Raw genomic sequence first — 16,287 nt, 5'->3', positions numbered from 1 at the left:
ACGATGACTTTTGGTTTACTTCCCTTCCCTTACAAGAAGTTGTTGATAGATTTGAAATACCATGAGTACTGTTTCACTGGCTTATATTCCTCTTTTGGGAGTCAAAATTCTGAATACACAAATGTAATACATTCGGAGCTCCTCAGTCAATTTTATTGAAAACAACCTCGGATATATGCTGGTACATCACTAGAAATAGTCCGTAAAAATTTGAATTATATCATTAATTACATGTAGTGTTTTAGCTTGTATTTATTGATCTTAAATAAGTTTAAATAGATTGCACGTGACGTGGATAATTGAAAACATAAGTAAGATTCCCAAGAGTAAACTCATTAAGTTTAACTGCTTAAATAAATTACCACGCGATCTACTTGCAGCGGACTGAAAAATACCGATTTCTGAGTATGTAAACCGTCCATTTACACCCGATGACGCGTTCGATAAAAATGGCTGTGGAGCTCCGAATAAAAATCATGAACAATTCAGTTTTGATGTATATAAAATATCCGTATTTTTTGAAATTTGTGAATGCCAAACACAAACCAAATGTGTTCAACAAATATGTATATAAAAAGCTAAGATCCAACCATTTTCACAGTTGTCTCCATCAAAGCCATCAGCACACGCGCAGGTATATCCGCCTACAATGTCTGTGCACACGCCACCGTTAATACATGGAGAAGGCAGGCAGTCGTCAATATCTGGAAATATGATTTCACATCACTGGAGTTTGTTGTAGCTTTAATAACTCATGTTCTACTGGTAATTGCACAAGCTTGGCCAAAAACACGTGAAGCCAATTGTATAGACATGGATAAGGCTTTACCAGCTGTTATTTTTTTGTTTCTTCGTTGGATTATATTATGCAGAAATTAAATGAATAAACAGATGGATGAAAGAAAAGGGTATTACATTTTGGTAATTTCAAGTACTAGCAGTGGAAATTGTCATAATATAAGCGAATTGTAACTCATACAACATGTCTTTGTCACTACCTTCACAAACGGGCGTGGTGCCGCTCCACGTGATATTGCTCTGGCACGTGAGAGAGGCGACACCGATCCGCGCATATCCCGTATTGCACGAGAAAAGTGCGATCTTCGTGTACGTTGTGCCACCGGTCTGATCAACAGCGCCGTTATCTGGGGATGACAGTGGCCCGCAGTCTGAAAAGTAATTTATTTTTCAATATTTTAAGTAAACGGTTGGAATTTACAACTATAACCTTGATGCAAATGAAAAGTGCGATGGTTGTGTACGCGATGCTTTCATTTTTGGTCAACAGTAATGTTCCTGGAAATCAAGTTTCCGTGCTGATTCTTAACATAAAGGATACTGCATGAGACATTCATTGGTATGTAACACCGACCTGGCAGTCGCATTCCGCTTCAGTTATGTGCGGTATATAAACGACACTAGTGGCTGCAATACAATACCCATGCATGGCTCCAAACCTCTAGGGGTGCACGTGGCAGGCCAAGTCTTGAAATACCCTGATTGACACTAACATTCGTGGTTATAATGCCTGCCGTATTTCAAATATCCCTATATTCTTTTTTATTTACGGGACTTCACGTGACGGGACCAATATACTATACGGACCCAGACACATTCTGTGCCTCTACATTCCCAGTATTCAATGTTTGCGCAGAATTGAGCACCGGTATGTATATATTATAAGTACCCGTGTATTTAATATCACGTGGCGGGTCCAGTCTTGTAGTAGTCGGACTAACACACTCATTCTGTGCCGCTACATCTCCTGTGCAAAATATTTGCGCTTATTATGCATGCACTGTTTTAATTACCCGTGTATTCCATCTTACCTACGGGGCTGCACGTGTCGGGTCTAGTCTTGTACTACCCGGACTGAGAGACACATTCCGTGCCGCTAAATATACTTACACATTATTGGCACAGAGTAGAGCACTGGTGCCTGTACCATCTAAAGTACCCGTGCACTCTATCTTACCTACGGGGCTGCACGTGATTGGTCCAGTCTTATAGTACCCGGACTGACACACACATTCTGTGCCGCTACATTCCCCGAACACAATATTCGCACAGATGCCCGAATTTGCAGAGCATGTGTCGCCAAGCAGACCTTAAATAAAAATATACATAATAAGAAAGGTGAATAATTACGCCACTTGAACTTTTTGTCCAACTACGCGGAAACATTTACATCCAGGTCCATTTTATAAGAGGTTTGCAGTAATCTAGTTTAGTTTAGACATATTTAATTCAGCATCATTATCAAACACTGCAACATTACATGTCGTATTATTATATACATGATATATTGAAACGGATTAAAACAAAAGCTTAGCTTTTAATGTTGTTTTTCTGTGTATAGTTTTATTTACAATAATAAGCGGTAGAATGAACACTTTTGATTATGTATGTTTGAATGAAAAATTCATATGCTAACAAGAATATGTTACGAAAAAAAGACAAATGCAAGGCATCATAAAAAAGACGTAGATTGGTTGAGTTAGTGTGAAAAGATATACAGATTATTAAGGGAGATAAACAAGAGAAAAAGAGAGGGAGAACAAGATTAGGTATACAACAATAGGATTAGGAAAATAAGATTATAAGTATCTTCCATGGCTCACAATTCTTCCAGCGTCGTTTTGATTATTTTGCAATTATTTTTTGTTGTAGTCAATGCAATTACCTAACTAATATCAGTCTATAGAAAACTCAGGTGAAATACAAGGTTGTCATTTACAAGAGAACAGAGTTGACATTGTTTTCGGTGGATATAAGGCTACAAGCCATTTGTCAGCCTAAGCACTTATGCTATTGATGTCTCTTTGAAGTATTTCATTTGCCCTTCAGTGTTCTTACACAATGGTATAAATACTTGCTTTATTTGCAAATACATGTAGTCTGATATTACTCCAGATGAAATCAACAATCTCGTTTACTGAAACCAAATATAGTTAGAGACATAAAATAGGTCTCTGTGGAACTCAAGCCTCAAGAAAGACTCAACTTGATTTAGAAACGAAGATAACAGAACGTTGCCTGGTGATTGATGAGATAATTAGGAAACCATAACAGTTAGTTGCCGCAATCACCACATCCTTGTAACTTGACTAGCAGACTTTTATGCCAAACTTTGTCAAAGGCTTTCCTGATATCAACTAACGACCTGACTTCAAGACCGCATCTAAAGCCTTATAAAATGTTTTAAAGAGGAAAGTAAGCTGATTGACAGTGGAATCGGCTGGAGGAAAACTGGAGGAAAACTGGACTGAAAGGATGTACAATGTTTTCATGACAAAGATGTGCTTGTGATAAACCCGTCAAAACAGCTTTCCTATTGTTTTAGGAAAATAGCCGATAGAGCATAGAACGTGACGTGACAACAGCATAGACAAAAGCATCTTTCTCTGCCATGGGAAAGACCAGTAGAGAGTGGCATATTCAACTGAGAGTCATTTCTATTAAGGATAACATGGGATTAGGTAACTTTATTTGGTGATGGCCATGAAAACGTATAAAGTATGTGAATTAACTGAAGGGTATTTGAGTTATAAACTGGACGTCAACGCCTAAGGCAACGAAAACACTGACGCCGGAGCAAGTAGAAAAGCCCCCCTTATTCTTCAACAAGTCGAGCTAAAAATGACTCTCTTACGCACGTTATTTATAGCAGCTGTGTCCATTTTATTATCGATGTTTCCAGAATGCACACTTAGCTATGAATTTAATGGTTTCTTATTGTGACATTGTCTCCTGTGGAGTCAAAACGCGACACAGCTTTGTCTCATAGGCAGACAGCAGTAGCTGTCTTGAACCACCTTTGAAAATGATCACTGATTAAGTAATAAGCTTTGTTTCAAAATACTGACTTCTGAAAACACAGCCTTAAATTCGATAGTACGATATGTGTGGTTATAAGATGGCCCCAGTTAAAGCCATGATTGTTTTATTTCAATCCGATAACATTGATAAGCTTCACTTTTCCTCCTCAGACTGTTCACGAAAACAACGACACTTATTCAAGCTCTTACTAGTTCTACAAGTTGCCCCCGTGTGTCCGTTCGTACACGAACATTCGAAGCCGTTCACTTTGTCCGTACAGGAACCCTCATTCTGGCAAGGATTCGGGGAACAATCGTTGATATCTGATAAAGGAGATGGTGAAACATGTATTATATGTACAAGTTAGGAAATTGTCATATTTATTTTGTAGTGAAGTTGTCTTAACACATTTTCTATGACCAGTAGAAATTTTATTTTGACAAGGGTAAAGGGTTATCGGACATATTTTATGTCGTTCGGCTCATTAGAAATATATCCATGATTTCCTTCGCAAACGACTTTTAAATAAAATTATTAAAATAAGCATTGCAGTCGAAACTAGTTATGTCGAACTTTGTATCTCGATATGCTGGGTATGTCGATTGTTTTAGACATTATTTCGGTTAAGTTTAATACGGTTTGTAGTGTGGTTATATCGAAGGCTCGATATCTCGAAGTATTTATCGAGGTCATAAGAACTTCGACATAGCGTGTTTTGACTGTTCTTCGAAGTACTGCATAGTATTCATTCGCTTGTCACGTCGAACCCACCTGTTTGACAGTAAGTCCCTGTATAACCATCCAGGCATATACAGACGTAGCCATTAACCTGGTCCACACACAATGCGCCATTCTGACATGAGTTAGCCGCACACTCGTCAATGTCTAAAAAGAAAAATGTGTTGTATCCCAATTCCCTTCCGATACGCCAAAGACGAACATTTAACAATGCGTTGACAATATGAGCTACTGTGACGTTAAGAAAATCTAACATTAATTTTGAGGAAAGTGATACTTAAAGTATGCCACCATTATGACGTCATTGTGTTTTCTATTATTTTTGTTGACTTAACAATATCATTTTTTGCATATCATTCACTGTATGACACATTTACAGGGACCTGTGAATTAATTTGTATGACACACGTACAGGGACTTGTGAATGGCACTGCATGACACATGTATAGGGACTTATGAATAGTACTGGATGACAAACTTACAGGGACTTGTGAATGGCACTGAGTGACACACGTACAGGGACTTGTGAATGACACTATATGATGCACTTACAGAGACTTGTAAATGGCACTGTATTGCGCACTAACAGTAAGTTGTGAATGACACTGTATGATGCACTTACAGGGACTTGTGAATGGCACTGTATTGCGCATTTACAGGAACCTGTGAATGACACTGAGTGACACACGTACAGGGACTTGTGAATGGCACTGTATTGCGCACTAACAGTAAGTTGTGAATGACACTGAGTGACACACGTACAGGGACTTGTGAATGGCACTATATTGCGCACTTACAGGGACTTGTGAATGACACTGAGTGACACACGTACAGGGACTTGTGAATGGCACTGTATTGCGCACTTACAGGGAGTTGTGAATGACACTGTATGGTGCACTTACAGGGACTTGTGAATGGCAATGTATTGCGCACTTACAGGGACCTGTGAATGGCACTATATTGCGCACTTACAGGGACCTGTTAATAGCACTGTACTGCACACTTACAGGGAAATGTGAATGACACTGTGTGCCACATGTACAGGGACTTGTGAATGGCACTGTATTGCGCACTTACAGGGAGTTGTGAATGACACTGTATGATGCACTTACAGGGACCTGTGAATGGCACTATATTGCGCACTTACAGGGACTTGTGAATGACACTGAGTGACACACGTACAGGGACTTGTGAATGGCACTGTATTGCGCACTTACAGGGAGTTGTGAATGACACTGTATTGCGCATTTACAGGAACCTGTGAATGGCAATGTATTGCGCACGTACAGGGACTTGTGAATGGCACTATATTGCGCACTTACAGGGACCTGTTAATAGCACTGTACTGTACACTTACAGGGAAATGTGAATGACACTGTATGGTACACTTACAGAGACTTGTGAATGGCACTTTATGACACACTTACAGGGACTTGTGAATGGCACTGTATTGCGCACTTACAGGGACTTGTGAATGGCACTGTATGACACACTTACAGGGACTTGTGAATGGCACTGTATGACACACTTACAGGGACTTATGAATGGCACTGTATGGCACACTTACAGGGACTTATGAATGGCACTGTATGGTACTCTTAAAAGGACTTATGAATATTACTTATGACGCACTTACAGGGACTTGTGAATGGCACTGTATGACGCACTTACAGGGACTTGTGAATGGCACTGTATGACGCACTTACAGGGACTTGTGAATGGCACTGTATGACGCACTTACAGGGACTTGTGAATGGCACTGTATGACGCACTTACAGGGACTTGTGAATGGCACTGTATGACGCACTTACAGGGACTTGTGAATGGCACTGTATGACGCACTTACAGGGACTTGTGAATGGCACTGTATGACGCACTTACAGGGACTTGTGAATGGCACTGTATGGCACACTTACAGGGACTTATGAATGGCACTGTATGGTACACTTAAAGGGACTTATGAATATTACTTATGACGCACTTACAGGGACGTATGAATGGCACTGTATGACACACGTACAAGGGCTTGTGAACGCCACTGTATGACACACTTACAGGGACTTGTGAATGACACTGTACGACACACTTACAGGGACTTGTGAATGGCACTGTATGACGCACTTACAGGGACTTGTGAATGGCACTGTATGACACACTTACAGGGACTTGTGAATGGCACTGTATGACACACTTACAGGGACTTGTGAATGGCACTGTATGACGCACTTACAGGGACTTGTGAATGGCACTGTATGGCACACTTACAGGGACTTATGAATGGCACTGTATGGTACACTTAAAGGGACTTATGAATATTACTTATGACGCACTTACAGGGACTTGTGAATGGCACTGTATGACGCACTTACAGGGACTTGTGAACGACACTGTATGACACACTTACAGGGAGTTGTGAATGACTCTGTATGACACACTTGCAGGGGCGTATGAATGACTCTGTATGAAACACTTACAGTGACTTATGAATGACTCTGTAAGACACACTTACAGGGGCTTATGAATGACACTGTATGACACACTTACAAGCGCTTGTGAATGGCTCTGTATGACGCACTTACATGGGCTTGAGAATGACTCTGTATGACACTCTTACAGGGACTTGAGAATGACTCTGTATGACACACTTACAGGGACTTGAGAATGACTCTGTATGACACACTTACAGGGACTTGAGAATGACTCTGTACGACACACTTACAGGGGTTAGCGAATGACACTGTATGCCACACTAATAGGGTATGATGTATGGTACTTTATGACACACTTACAGGGAGATATGAATGGCACTGTATGACACATTGATACGGACTTGTGAATGGCACTGTATGACACATTTATAGGGACTTGTGAATGGCACTGTATGACACATTTATAGGGACTTGTGAATGGCACTGTATGACACATTTATAGGGACTTGTGAATGGCACTGTATGACACACTTACAGGGACTTGTGAATGGCACTGTATGACACATTTATAGGGACTTGTGAATGGCACTGTATGACACATTTATAGGGACTTGTGAATGGCACTGTATGACACATTTATAGGGACTTGTAAATGGCACTGTATGACACACTTACAGTGACTTGTAAATGCCCTTGTATGACACACTTACATGGACTTGTGAATGCCTTTGTATAGCACACTTACCCGCGCTTGTAAATGACACTGCATAGCACACTGATAGGGACTTGTGACTGAAACTGTATGACACACATACAGGGATTATAAATGATACTTTATGATACAGTGACAGGGACTTTTGAATGACTCTGTATGACACACTTACAGTGATTTGTGAATGACACTGTATGACACACGTACAGATACTTATGAATGGAACTTTATGACATACTTACAGGGAGATATGAATGGCACTGTATGACACATATACAAGGACTTGTGAATGACACTGTATGACACACGTACAGGGACTAGTGAATGGTACTTTATGACACATTTACAGGGACTTATGAATGACACTGTATGACACACTTGCAGGGACTTGAGAATGACACTGTATGACACACTTACAGTGACTTGAAAATGACACGAACAGGGACTGATGAATGAACCTGAACGACCCACGTACAGGGACTAAGGAATAGTACTTTATGACACACTCGTAGGGGCTCATGAATAGTACTGGATGACATAATTACTTTGTTCACAGTATGTCCCGTCATAACCGTCCATACACTGGCAGGTGTATGAATTCACTTGATCCACACACGTGGCTCCATTTTTACAAACATTGGGCAGACATTCGTTGATATCTGAAAAATGAAAGCCATGTTACAAACCCGGAAAAAGTTGGAAAATCCTAGTCCATCGACTTGCTTTATATGGAGTTTACAGAACAAAAGGGGCAAAGACTTCGACCCCTGATTTGACAGCAGAGTTTTGTCTAATTTTATCATAGGATGTCAGAGGGAAATTATATTTGGCACTGGTCAAAACATTTATTAAGAAATTAAACAGGAAAAGCATAAAAGCCACTTGAAACATGTTACAGCTAGTACACACATTTCCTGTTTTGCAGTCAGACTTCAGAAAAAATACAAATGTAATTTTTAAGCATCTCAAACATCCATTTAATTTGTGTGTTTTTCTGAATGACGTACAAAAACACAACGCCTTCAATATATACTGGTAGAAAACGATAATATCCTACTAGTTTCGCAAGTGTCTCCTTCAAAACCATCAGCACACGTGCAGTAGTATCCGTTCACAATGTCTGTGCATGTGCCACCGTGTTTGCATGGAGGAGGGAGGCAGTCGTTGATATCTTAAAATATGACGTCACATTCGTAGTGTCACCCGTAGCTATGCTCAATCAAAATAATGTTATTATGCATTGATGAGTCCATGAATTGACGCTAAATAAAACCACTACAGTTTGTATTAGTAGAGAAAAGATTAGGGTATTATATTTTGGTCAAATCAAATTACTGGTGGATGAAAGATAAGGATATTACATTTCGGTCAAATCAAAGTACTGGTGGATAAAGGATAAGGATATTAAATGTCGGTCAAATCAAAGTACTGGTGAATGAAAGATAAGGGTATTGCAATTCGGACAAATCAAAGTACTGGTGGATGAAGGATAAGGGTATTGCAGTTTGGACAAATCAAAGTACTGGTGGATGAAGGATAAGGGTATTACATTTTGGTCAAATCTAAGTACTGGTGGATGAAGGATAAGAGTATTACAGTTTGGACAAATCAAAGTACTGGTGAATGAAAGATAAGGGTATAACAGTTTGGACAAATCAAAGTACTGGTGGATGAAGGATAAGGATATTATATTTTGGTCAAATCAAAGTACTGGTGGATGAAGGAAATGGATATTACATTTTGGTCAAATCAAAGTACTGGTGGGTGAAAGATAAGGAAAAATATACATTTTGGTCAATTCCAAGTACTAATGGATAAAAGATGAGTACATTATATTTTGGTAAAATAAAAAAATACTGGTGAATAAGGGTATTGCAGTTTGGACAAATCAAAGTACTAGTGGATGAAAGTTAAGGGTATTGCAGTTTGGACAAATCAAAGTACTGGTGGATGTTAAGGATAAGGATATTATAGTTTGGAATAATCAAAGTACAGTTGATAAAAAATAAGGATATCATATTTTGGTCAAATCAAAGTACTGATAGATGAAAGATAAGGATATTTTCTTGTGGTCAAATCAAAATACTGATGGATGAAAGATAAGGGTATTGCAGTTTGGACAAATCAAAGTACTGGTGGATGAAGGATAAGGGTATTACATTTTGGTCAAATCAAAGTACTGGTGGATAAAGGATAAGGGTATTACAGTTTGGACAAATCAAAGTACTGGTGAATGAAAGATAAGGGTATTGCAGTTTGGACAAATCAAAGTACTTGCAGTGCTTGATGATAAGGGTGTACCAATGAAAAAAAACATGATCAAGTGAATTAATTACAAATCTAATTAAAATACAATCAAATCAAAATACTCTCCGTTTTTAAAAATGAGTGTTTGAAATTGAAATAGATCAAGTACTTACAATTATGGACGGGTTGTGCCAAATAGATTGGAAACATTGTCAAATGAAAGAACTGGCGGTGTTTGAGGATTATGAGTGCAATAAAATAGCAAAATCATGTGAAATCAAAGCATGACTTTAGCTACAAAATAGCTTACCGACATTGCACGTTTTTCCAGTGTAACCAGCTGTACAGGCGCACGAAAAATCGAAGACCAGGTCGGTGCAAGCACCGTTCTCACATGGATTAGGGCTGCAGTCATTAATATCTGGAAAAGAATTGGATTTCATTTACATTAAGATTTCATTAAATGTCATATCTTTTATATATCAAATGTTTTATTTAGCGATATATTTATATAAGAGTGGTAACTTAAATTGCGGAGCTGGGTATACAAGTGAGATATAAACGATTTTGTTTTCTAAACTAATAAATCAAAGTTATTCAAATCAACTTAAAATATTCCGATCAGTTTTGAACGTGATCACAATGAAATATAAGTTGTATACTGTTACATTATATGATTTCATTAACGGGTGATTTCGACATCGAAGAAGCGTTTTTACTCACTTGTTTCACAATTAGTTCCTGTGTAACCCGAGATACACGTGCATGTGTATGTGTTGATCCCGTCTGCGCATGCGCCACCATTCTGGCACGGGTTTGGAGAGCATTCATTGTCGTCTTGAAAAGAAACAGGCAAAATTAAGGCAATTACACAGGTTGTCCGGCCAGCGCATCTGTAAGCGCACTCTTTTATCACTTAGGCGACTAAAGCTCGATTCCTGGCTTTGGGGCATGTGAGTTTGGTTGTTAGTCACAGAGTCGGACAAGAGGGTTTTCTCCAGGTTCTCCAGTTTCCCCCATAACACAAGACCACACTCTCGCGCAACATCGTGCCAACGAGAGTGACTCAGTATAAGTCAAAATAGCTTGCTTTACAATCGTTGTAAAATATGTAAAGTTTAAACTTAAATAAATTAAATACTAGATTGACGTTTGTTCATATGACATTATTAATATAATAGGAATTGGTTCTGACAATTGTTTATTGACTTATGTAAACTAAATCGTCAAACTTAATTTAATAAAAGAAATTATTAAAAGCATATACCAAAGTAAAATTTAGCTTTAAATCATAATTCGGTCCCATTTAAAAAAAATGCTGTATTGTAAGTTTGCAAAATAATATAAATGTATAATCGATTTGTTAATTTCGCTTTTCATGAACCCCAAAATGGTCAAAACGATTTAGGAATAAATGTTTTAATGTCGATTTGGATTCCCGCTTATTTATAATGTTAAGAAAGGAACAGTTGAAAAAAATGGCACCTTATCAAAAAAACTAACAAAAAGTAGCGATAAATTTGCATCTTCCGTAATCTGATACTTACAGATACTGTCAAACACTAGAAATACAACAGAGGTTACCACTTTGACAGAACGTTCCAGAAAATCCATCTTCACACTCGCACGTAAACGCGTTGACACCATCCACACACGTGCCGCTGTTCTGACACGCATTTGTGGCACACTCGTCAATATCTGAAGTTGTGATATAATAAGGTTAAACACAAATATTTACACTTCAACGTCCGTTCCTTATATGTACTGCCTTCGGCTAATTGCGATTATCATCCGATGAACGCAATATATTCAGATATGTTCGGATCGTGAGTCATCACATAACAATGTACATTAAAAATTATTTATCTTGTTATTGTTTGTATTGTGTCAGCAAGCGCCGAAAAAACTAAATCAACATGTTAAAAAGTGTTGAGGTATAAAACGTTTAATTTATTGTTGTCACTAGTGTTTCAATTTTACGTTTAAAAGTGATTTGAAGTGATGGATGTTTTCCCGCGTTATTGTGACGTCATTTGAAAAACTGTTCCCGGATACCGTTTCGTCGTTTTATTTTAGATGAACAGAACGGGTGAGAAAGAATTAATGTTATGATTTTTTTTTAATATTTTACATTCGTGCATGAACTGCGCTAGCGGTTCTTGGAAAATTTGTAAAATCAGCCGAGTGTTCGTACTGCATAAACGCACAAAAAAGAAGAATCAATACTTATATTTACATTTTCCCTTTTTAATTGTTTCGAAAAAATAAGAACCTTTAATGAAATTATGTATTTTTTTGCAATTTTTGAATGGACCGTAATTAATCGGTGTAAATAGAAGTTCTTAATATTATTGAGAATATGGACGCACTAGTGCTGGTTTAAGTACATGTGGAGTTCTGAGGACAATACACACTTTAAATAGCCCAATTGCGTTCATACCCTGATAATAACATCAATCCCGCAATTCATTCCTTAAATATAAGTGATAACTGTAATTTCTAATGTGTACACAATTGAAATGGGTTCTATGCATTCTAGTATTAACAGGTATATCTTACTAGTTTCACAGTTTACTCCTTCATAACCATCAGCACACGTGCACTGGTATCCGTTCACGATGTCTGTGCACGTGCCACCGTGTTTACACGGAGGAGGCAGGCAGTCGTCAATATCTGAAAATATGACGTCACATTCGTAGTACCACCCTTAGCTGTGATCAATAAAATAGTGTTGTTATGTATGATTGATATTTATATGAAAAAACACAGAAACAAGCACAGTAGTCTTACTTGAACAACCGTGGGGAAATAAAAGAGCTGGTGAACGACAGAAAAGGGTATAACATTTATCAAATCAAAGTACTGGCAGTTTTTAATTATATAAGGGTGAACAAATAAAACCTTTTGTCAAGGAATCAAGTGTTGGTTTCATAACAAATCAAAACGCTATAAAATCAAAGTACTGTCGGCAATGAAGGATGAGTGTTTGGAAATAAAAATAAACCATTATCAATGTACTGATAGGTACGAAAGATGAGTTGTGGCAACGTAGATTGGATTTCAGGTAGAATCAAAGTACTGGCGGTGCTAGGTGATATGGTGTACATATTAAATAGAAACATGATAAAATCCATGCACTACTTTAGCTACTAAATAGCTTACCGTCATTGCACGTTTTGCCAGTGTAACCAGCTGTACAGGCGCACGTGAAATCGAAGACCAAGTCGGTGCAAGCGCCGTTCTCACATGGATTAGGGCTGCAGTCATTAATATCTACAAAATCACAATCGTGGATTTCATTCACATTTCGATTGCAAAGTGTATTTTAATTTCATTTCGAATGCAACTATGAATAAACCATTTTGTTTTTTGTGAAGATAAATCTCAAGGTTTCAAAACACTAATAAAAAAGACATTGTTGTAGATAGAATCATAGTGAAATGAATTAGAGAGTTATTTGCATATTGCGACATGTGATAATTGCGCTAATTTCGACATGAATTCTCACCTGTTTCACAGTTAGTTCCTGTGTAACCCAAGATACACGTGCATGTATATGTGTTGATCCCGTTTGCGCATGCGCCACCATTTTGGCATGGATTTGGAGAGCAGTTATTGTCGTCTTAAGAAGAACAGGGAAAATAAAATAAATACAAGCTGCGTATAATTTACATACAGACATAATATGGCTCATTAAATATGACAGCAATATGATTTGAAGGAAGCATACCGAATATTTTCTTTTATTTAATGCACACTTTAAATCTTAATTGTGATTTAATTTAAACAAATATGTTAAAATAAAATAACAAAAAGGCTTTTTAAATGAAGCTCGGTAAACGTTTTTAACCGTTGTTTTTTGTATCCTTGCAAAATATGTTCTTTTATAATTCCGTGGTTCTTTGCGTTTTGGCGCCGCACTGAAGTGCGCGCCTATAATGGAATGGGAATTTATTTTAGTTAGTGGTAGGAGCGTTTTTGAAGTTGATTGACAGTTGGGCTTTACTGGTATTTTATTGTGATTAAAAAATGCAAATGGGTGGCGTTTGCATGGGTATAAAAACTGCTATTTATGGTTGTACAATGCTGGAACGTTCACCATATGTATGTTGGTCGGACAAGATAAAGACGTACTTGTTTCACAGAAATCCCCACTGTATCCGCTAGCGCACGTGCACGTGTAACTGCCGGGTTTATCAACACACGCAGCGCTGTTCAAACACCCGTGCGATACACAATCGTCGTCATCTGAAACAGTGATGTACGTTCACCAGATTGAATACTATTTGGTATTTTAGTCGTAAAGTATATATACTCTTGTCGAACGATGTGCATTAATGCCTTAAATGTGTAAATTTTAATAACAGTGTATTGAATTTTCTTTTTGTTATTGTTGAAGTTAGATTTATGTTCTTTTCTGTGCATTGATAAAGTTAAGAAAGAGACACGAGAAACAAAATGGTGCTTTATCCAAGAAACTTTTTAAACTAGAGTAACGACAAGTTTAGCATCTTCCGTGAACTGATACTTATAAAAGAAACTGTTAGTCACTTTATATACAAGACAGTACCGATTTGGCAGAACGTTCCAGAATATCCATCCACACACTCGCACGTAAACGCGTCGACACCGTCCACACACGTGCCGCTGTTCTGACACGGATTGGTGGCGCAATCGTTAATATCTAAAGTTGTGCAATAATTACGTTACGCATAGATATAAGGGATTTCGAATGACATACACAAACAAAATGTGTTCAATTCATTCTAGTATAAACAGGTAAACTCATACTAGTAAATATATGTAATACTAGTACATTCCTGAAATACATACACAATTGAAATGGGTTCAATGCATTCTGGTATAAACAGGAAATATCTTACTAGATTCACAGTTGTCCCCTTCATAGCCATCAGCACACGTGCAATAGTATCCGTTCACAATGTCTGAGCACGTGCCACCGTGCTTACATGGGGGAGGTAGACAGTCGTTGATATCTGAAAATATGACGTCACATTCGTAGTGTCACCAAGAGCTATTTTCAATCAAATAGCGCAAGTGTGGTTGATTATTACTTTTTAAAACGTGATCAAATAAAAGAACTGGTGAATGAACGATAATGGTATTAAATTTCCATCAAATAAAAGTATTTGCAGTGCTTGATGATAACAGGGTGAGGAATCACGTGAATTAAAGGGGTTCTTACAAGGGTCAACACGGGTCACAACCGATTTTAACAAACAACATGTTTGTCTTCACATACGTTATTTTCTTAATTACTTTTTTGACAGAAAATATACGAAAATAACGTCATTGAATAGTTTGTTTACATCGTTGGGGCCTCGTGTAGACCCACAGAAAACCCCTTTAAGGCACGTGATTCCTATTGTCAAGTGAATAAAGTTCGGGTTTCAAATCAAAAGAAAACGATGAGTGTTTTCAAATTAAATAAATCGTAATCAAAGTACTTACAGGTACGTATGATGTGTTGTGGCAAATATATTGGAACCAGGTAGAATCAAAGTACTGACAGTACTTGATAAGAAGGCGTTCATTTAATATAGAAAATGGTAAACCAATGCACATTTTTAAATTCAAAATATCTTACCGACATTGCAAGTTTTTCCACTATAACCAGCTGTACAGGCGCACGTGAAATCGAAGACCAGGTCGGTGCAAGCACCGTTCTCACATGGATTAGGGCTGCAGTCATTAATATCTGGAAAATCAAAAATTTATTGATTTCATTTACATTTTAATTGCAACTATCGCTTTTTTTAATCAAACGTTATATAGGCAAAACTACAAATTAGAACAGTATACTCTCCTGCGCACAGGGTACAGAATGTAGAAATCAGCTTTCTATATGCTTATCAAAAATTGCTCTCCCTTCGCCAATTTCTGACAACTGTGCACATGAGTGAGAATGTTAGTTAGCGTAGAGGAGCTGGTTATACGAGTTAATAAATGTTTTGTTCCCACGTTCATAATTTAATATCAATTCTTTGTTATTTTATGTTCTAATCAGTCGTGCTGAACTTTTATATATATATATATTCATCATTTAATCCCAGTGCTTTGTAATTCTACAGTTTTCTTCATAGTAAAGTACATTCTTGCATTTAATCCCAGTGCTTTGTTATTCTACAGTTTTCTTCATAGTATAGAACATTCTTGCATTTAATCCCAGTGCTTTGTTATTCTACAGTTTTCTTCATGGTAAAGTACATTCTTGCATTTAATCCCAGTGCTTTGTTATTCTACAGTTTTCTTCATAGTATAGAACATTCTTGCATTAAATCCCAGTGCTTTGTTATTCTACAGTTTTCTTCATAGTATAGT

General features: G+C 37.6%; 1 protein-coding gene across 1 annotated transcript in view; it reads right to left on the bottom strand.

Annotated features, from left to right (window-relative positions):
- LOC128237906 (neurogenic locus notch homolog protein 1-like) overlaps window positions 1-16,287 on the bottom strand; it is a 66,546-nt gene that overhangs the window by 17,401 nt on the left and 32,858 nt on the right. The window contains exons 24-40 of the mRNA XM_052953483.1: window positions 15,554-15,664; window positions 14,829-14,942; window positions 14,516-14,629; window positions 14,080-14,193; window positions 13,454-13,567; window positions 13,108-13,218; window positions 12,505-12,618; window positions 11,530-11,643; window positions 10,669-10,782; window positions 10,256-10,366; window positions 8,756-8,869; window positions 8,244-8,357; window positions 4,591-4,704; window positions 4,029-4,142; window positions 1,976-2,107; window positions 999-1,169; window positions 591-704 (exon numbers count right to left, since the gene is read on the bottom strand). Of these exons, the coding sequence (XP_052809443.1) occupies window positions 591-704; window positions 999-1,169; window positions 1,976-2,107; window positions 4,029-4,142; window positions 4,591-4,704; window positions 8,244-8,357; window positions 8,756-8,869; window positions 10,256-10,366; window positions 10,669-10,782; window positions 11,530-11,643; window positions 12,505-12,618; window positions 13,108-13,218; window positions 13,454-13,567; window positions 14,080-14,193; window positions 14,516-14,629; window positions 14,829-14,942; window positions 15,554-15,664 (2,004 nt within the window). The remainder of the gene's footprint in view (window positions 1-590; window positions 705-998; window positions 1,170-1,975; window positions 2,108-4,028; window positions 4,143-4,590; window positions 4,705-8,243; window positions 8,358-8,755; window positions 8,870-10,255; window positions 10,367-10,668; window positions 10,783-11,529; window positions 11,644-12,504; window positions 12,619-13,107; window positions 13,219-13,453; window positions 13,568-14,079; window positions 14,194-14,515; window positions 14,630-14,828; window positions 14,943-15,553; window positions 15,665-16,287) is intronic.

This window comes from Mya arenaria, chromosome 6, assembly GCF_026914265.1.
Source record: "Mya arenaria isolate MELC-2E11 chromosome 6, ASM2691426v1".
NCBI classification, from domain to species: domain Eukaryota; kingdom Metazoa; phylum Mollusca; class Bivalvia; order Myida; family Myidae; genus Mya; species Mya arenaria.
This window is presented reverse-complemented; position numbering and strand designations above follow the sequence as displayed.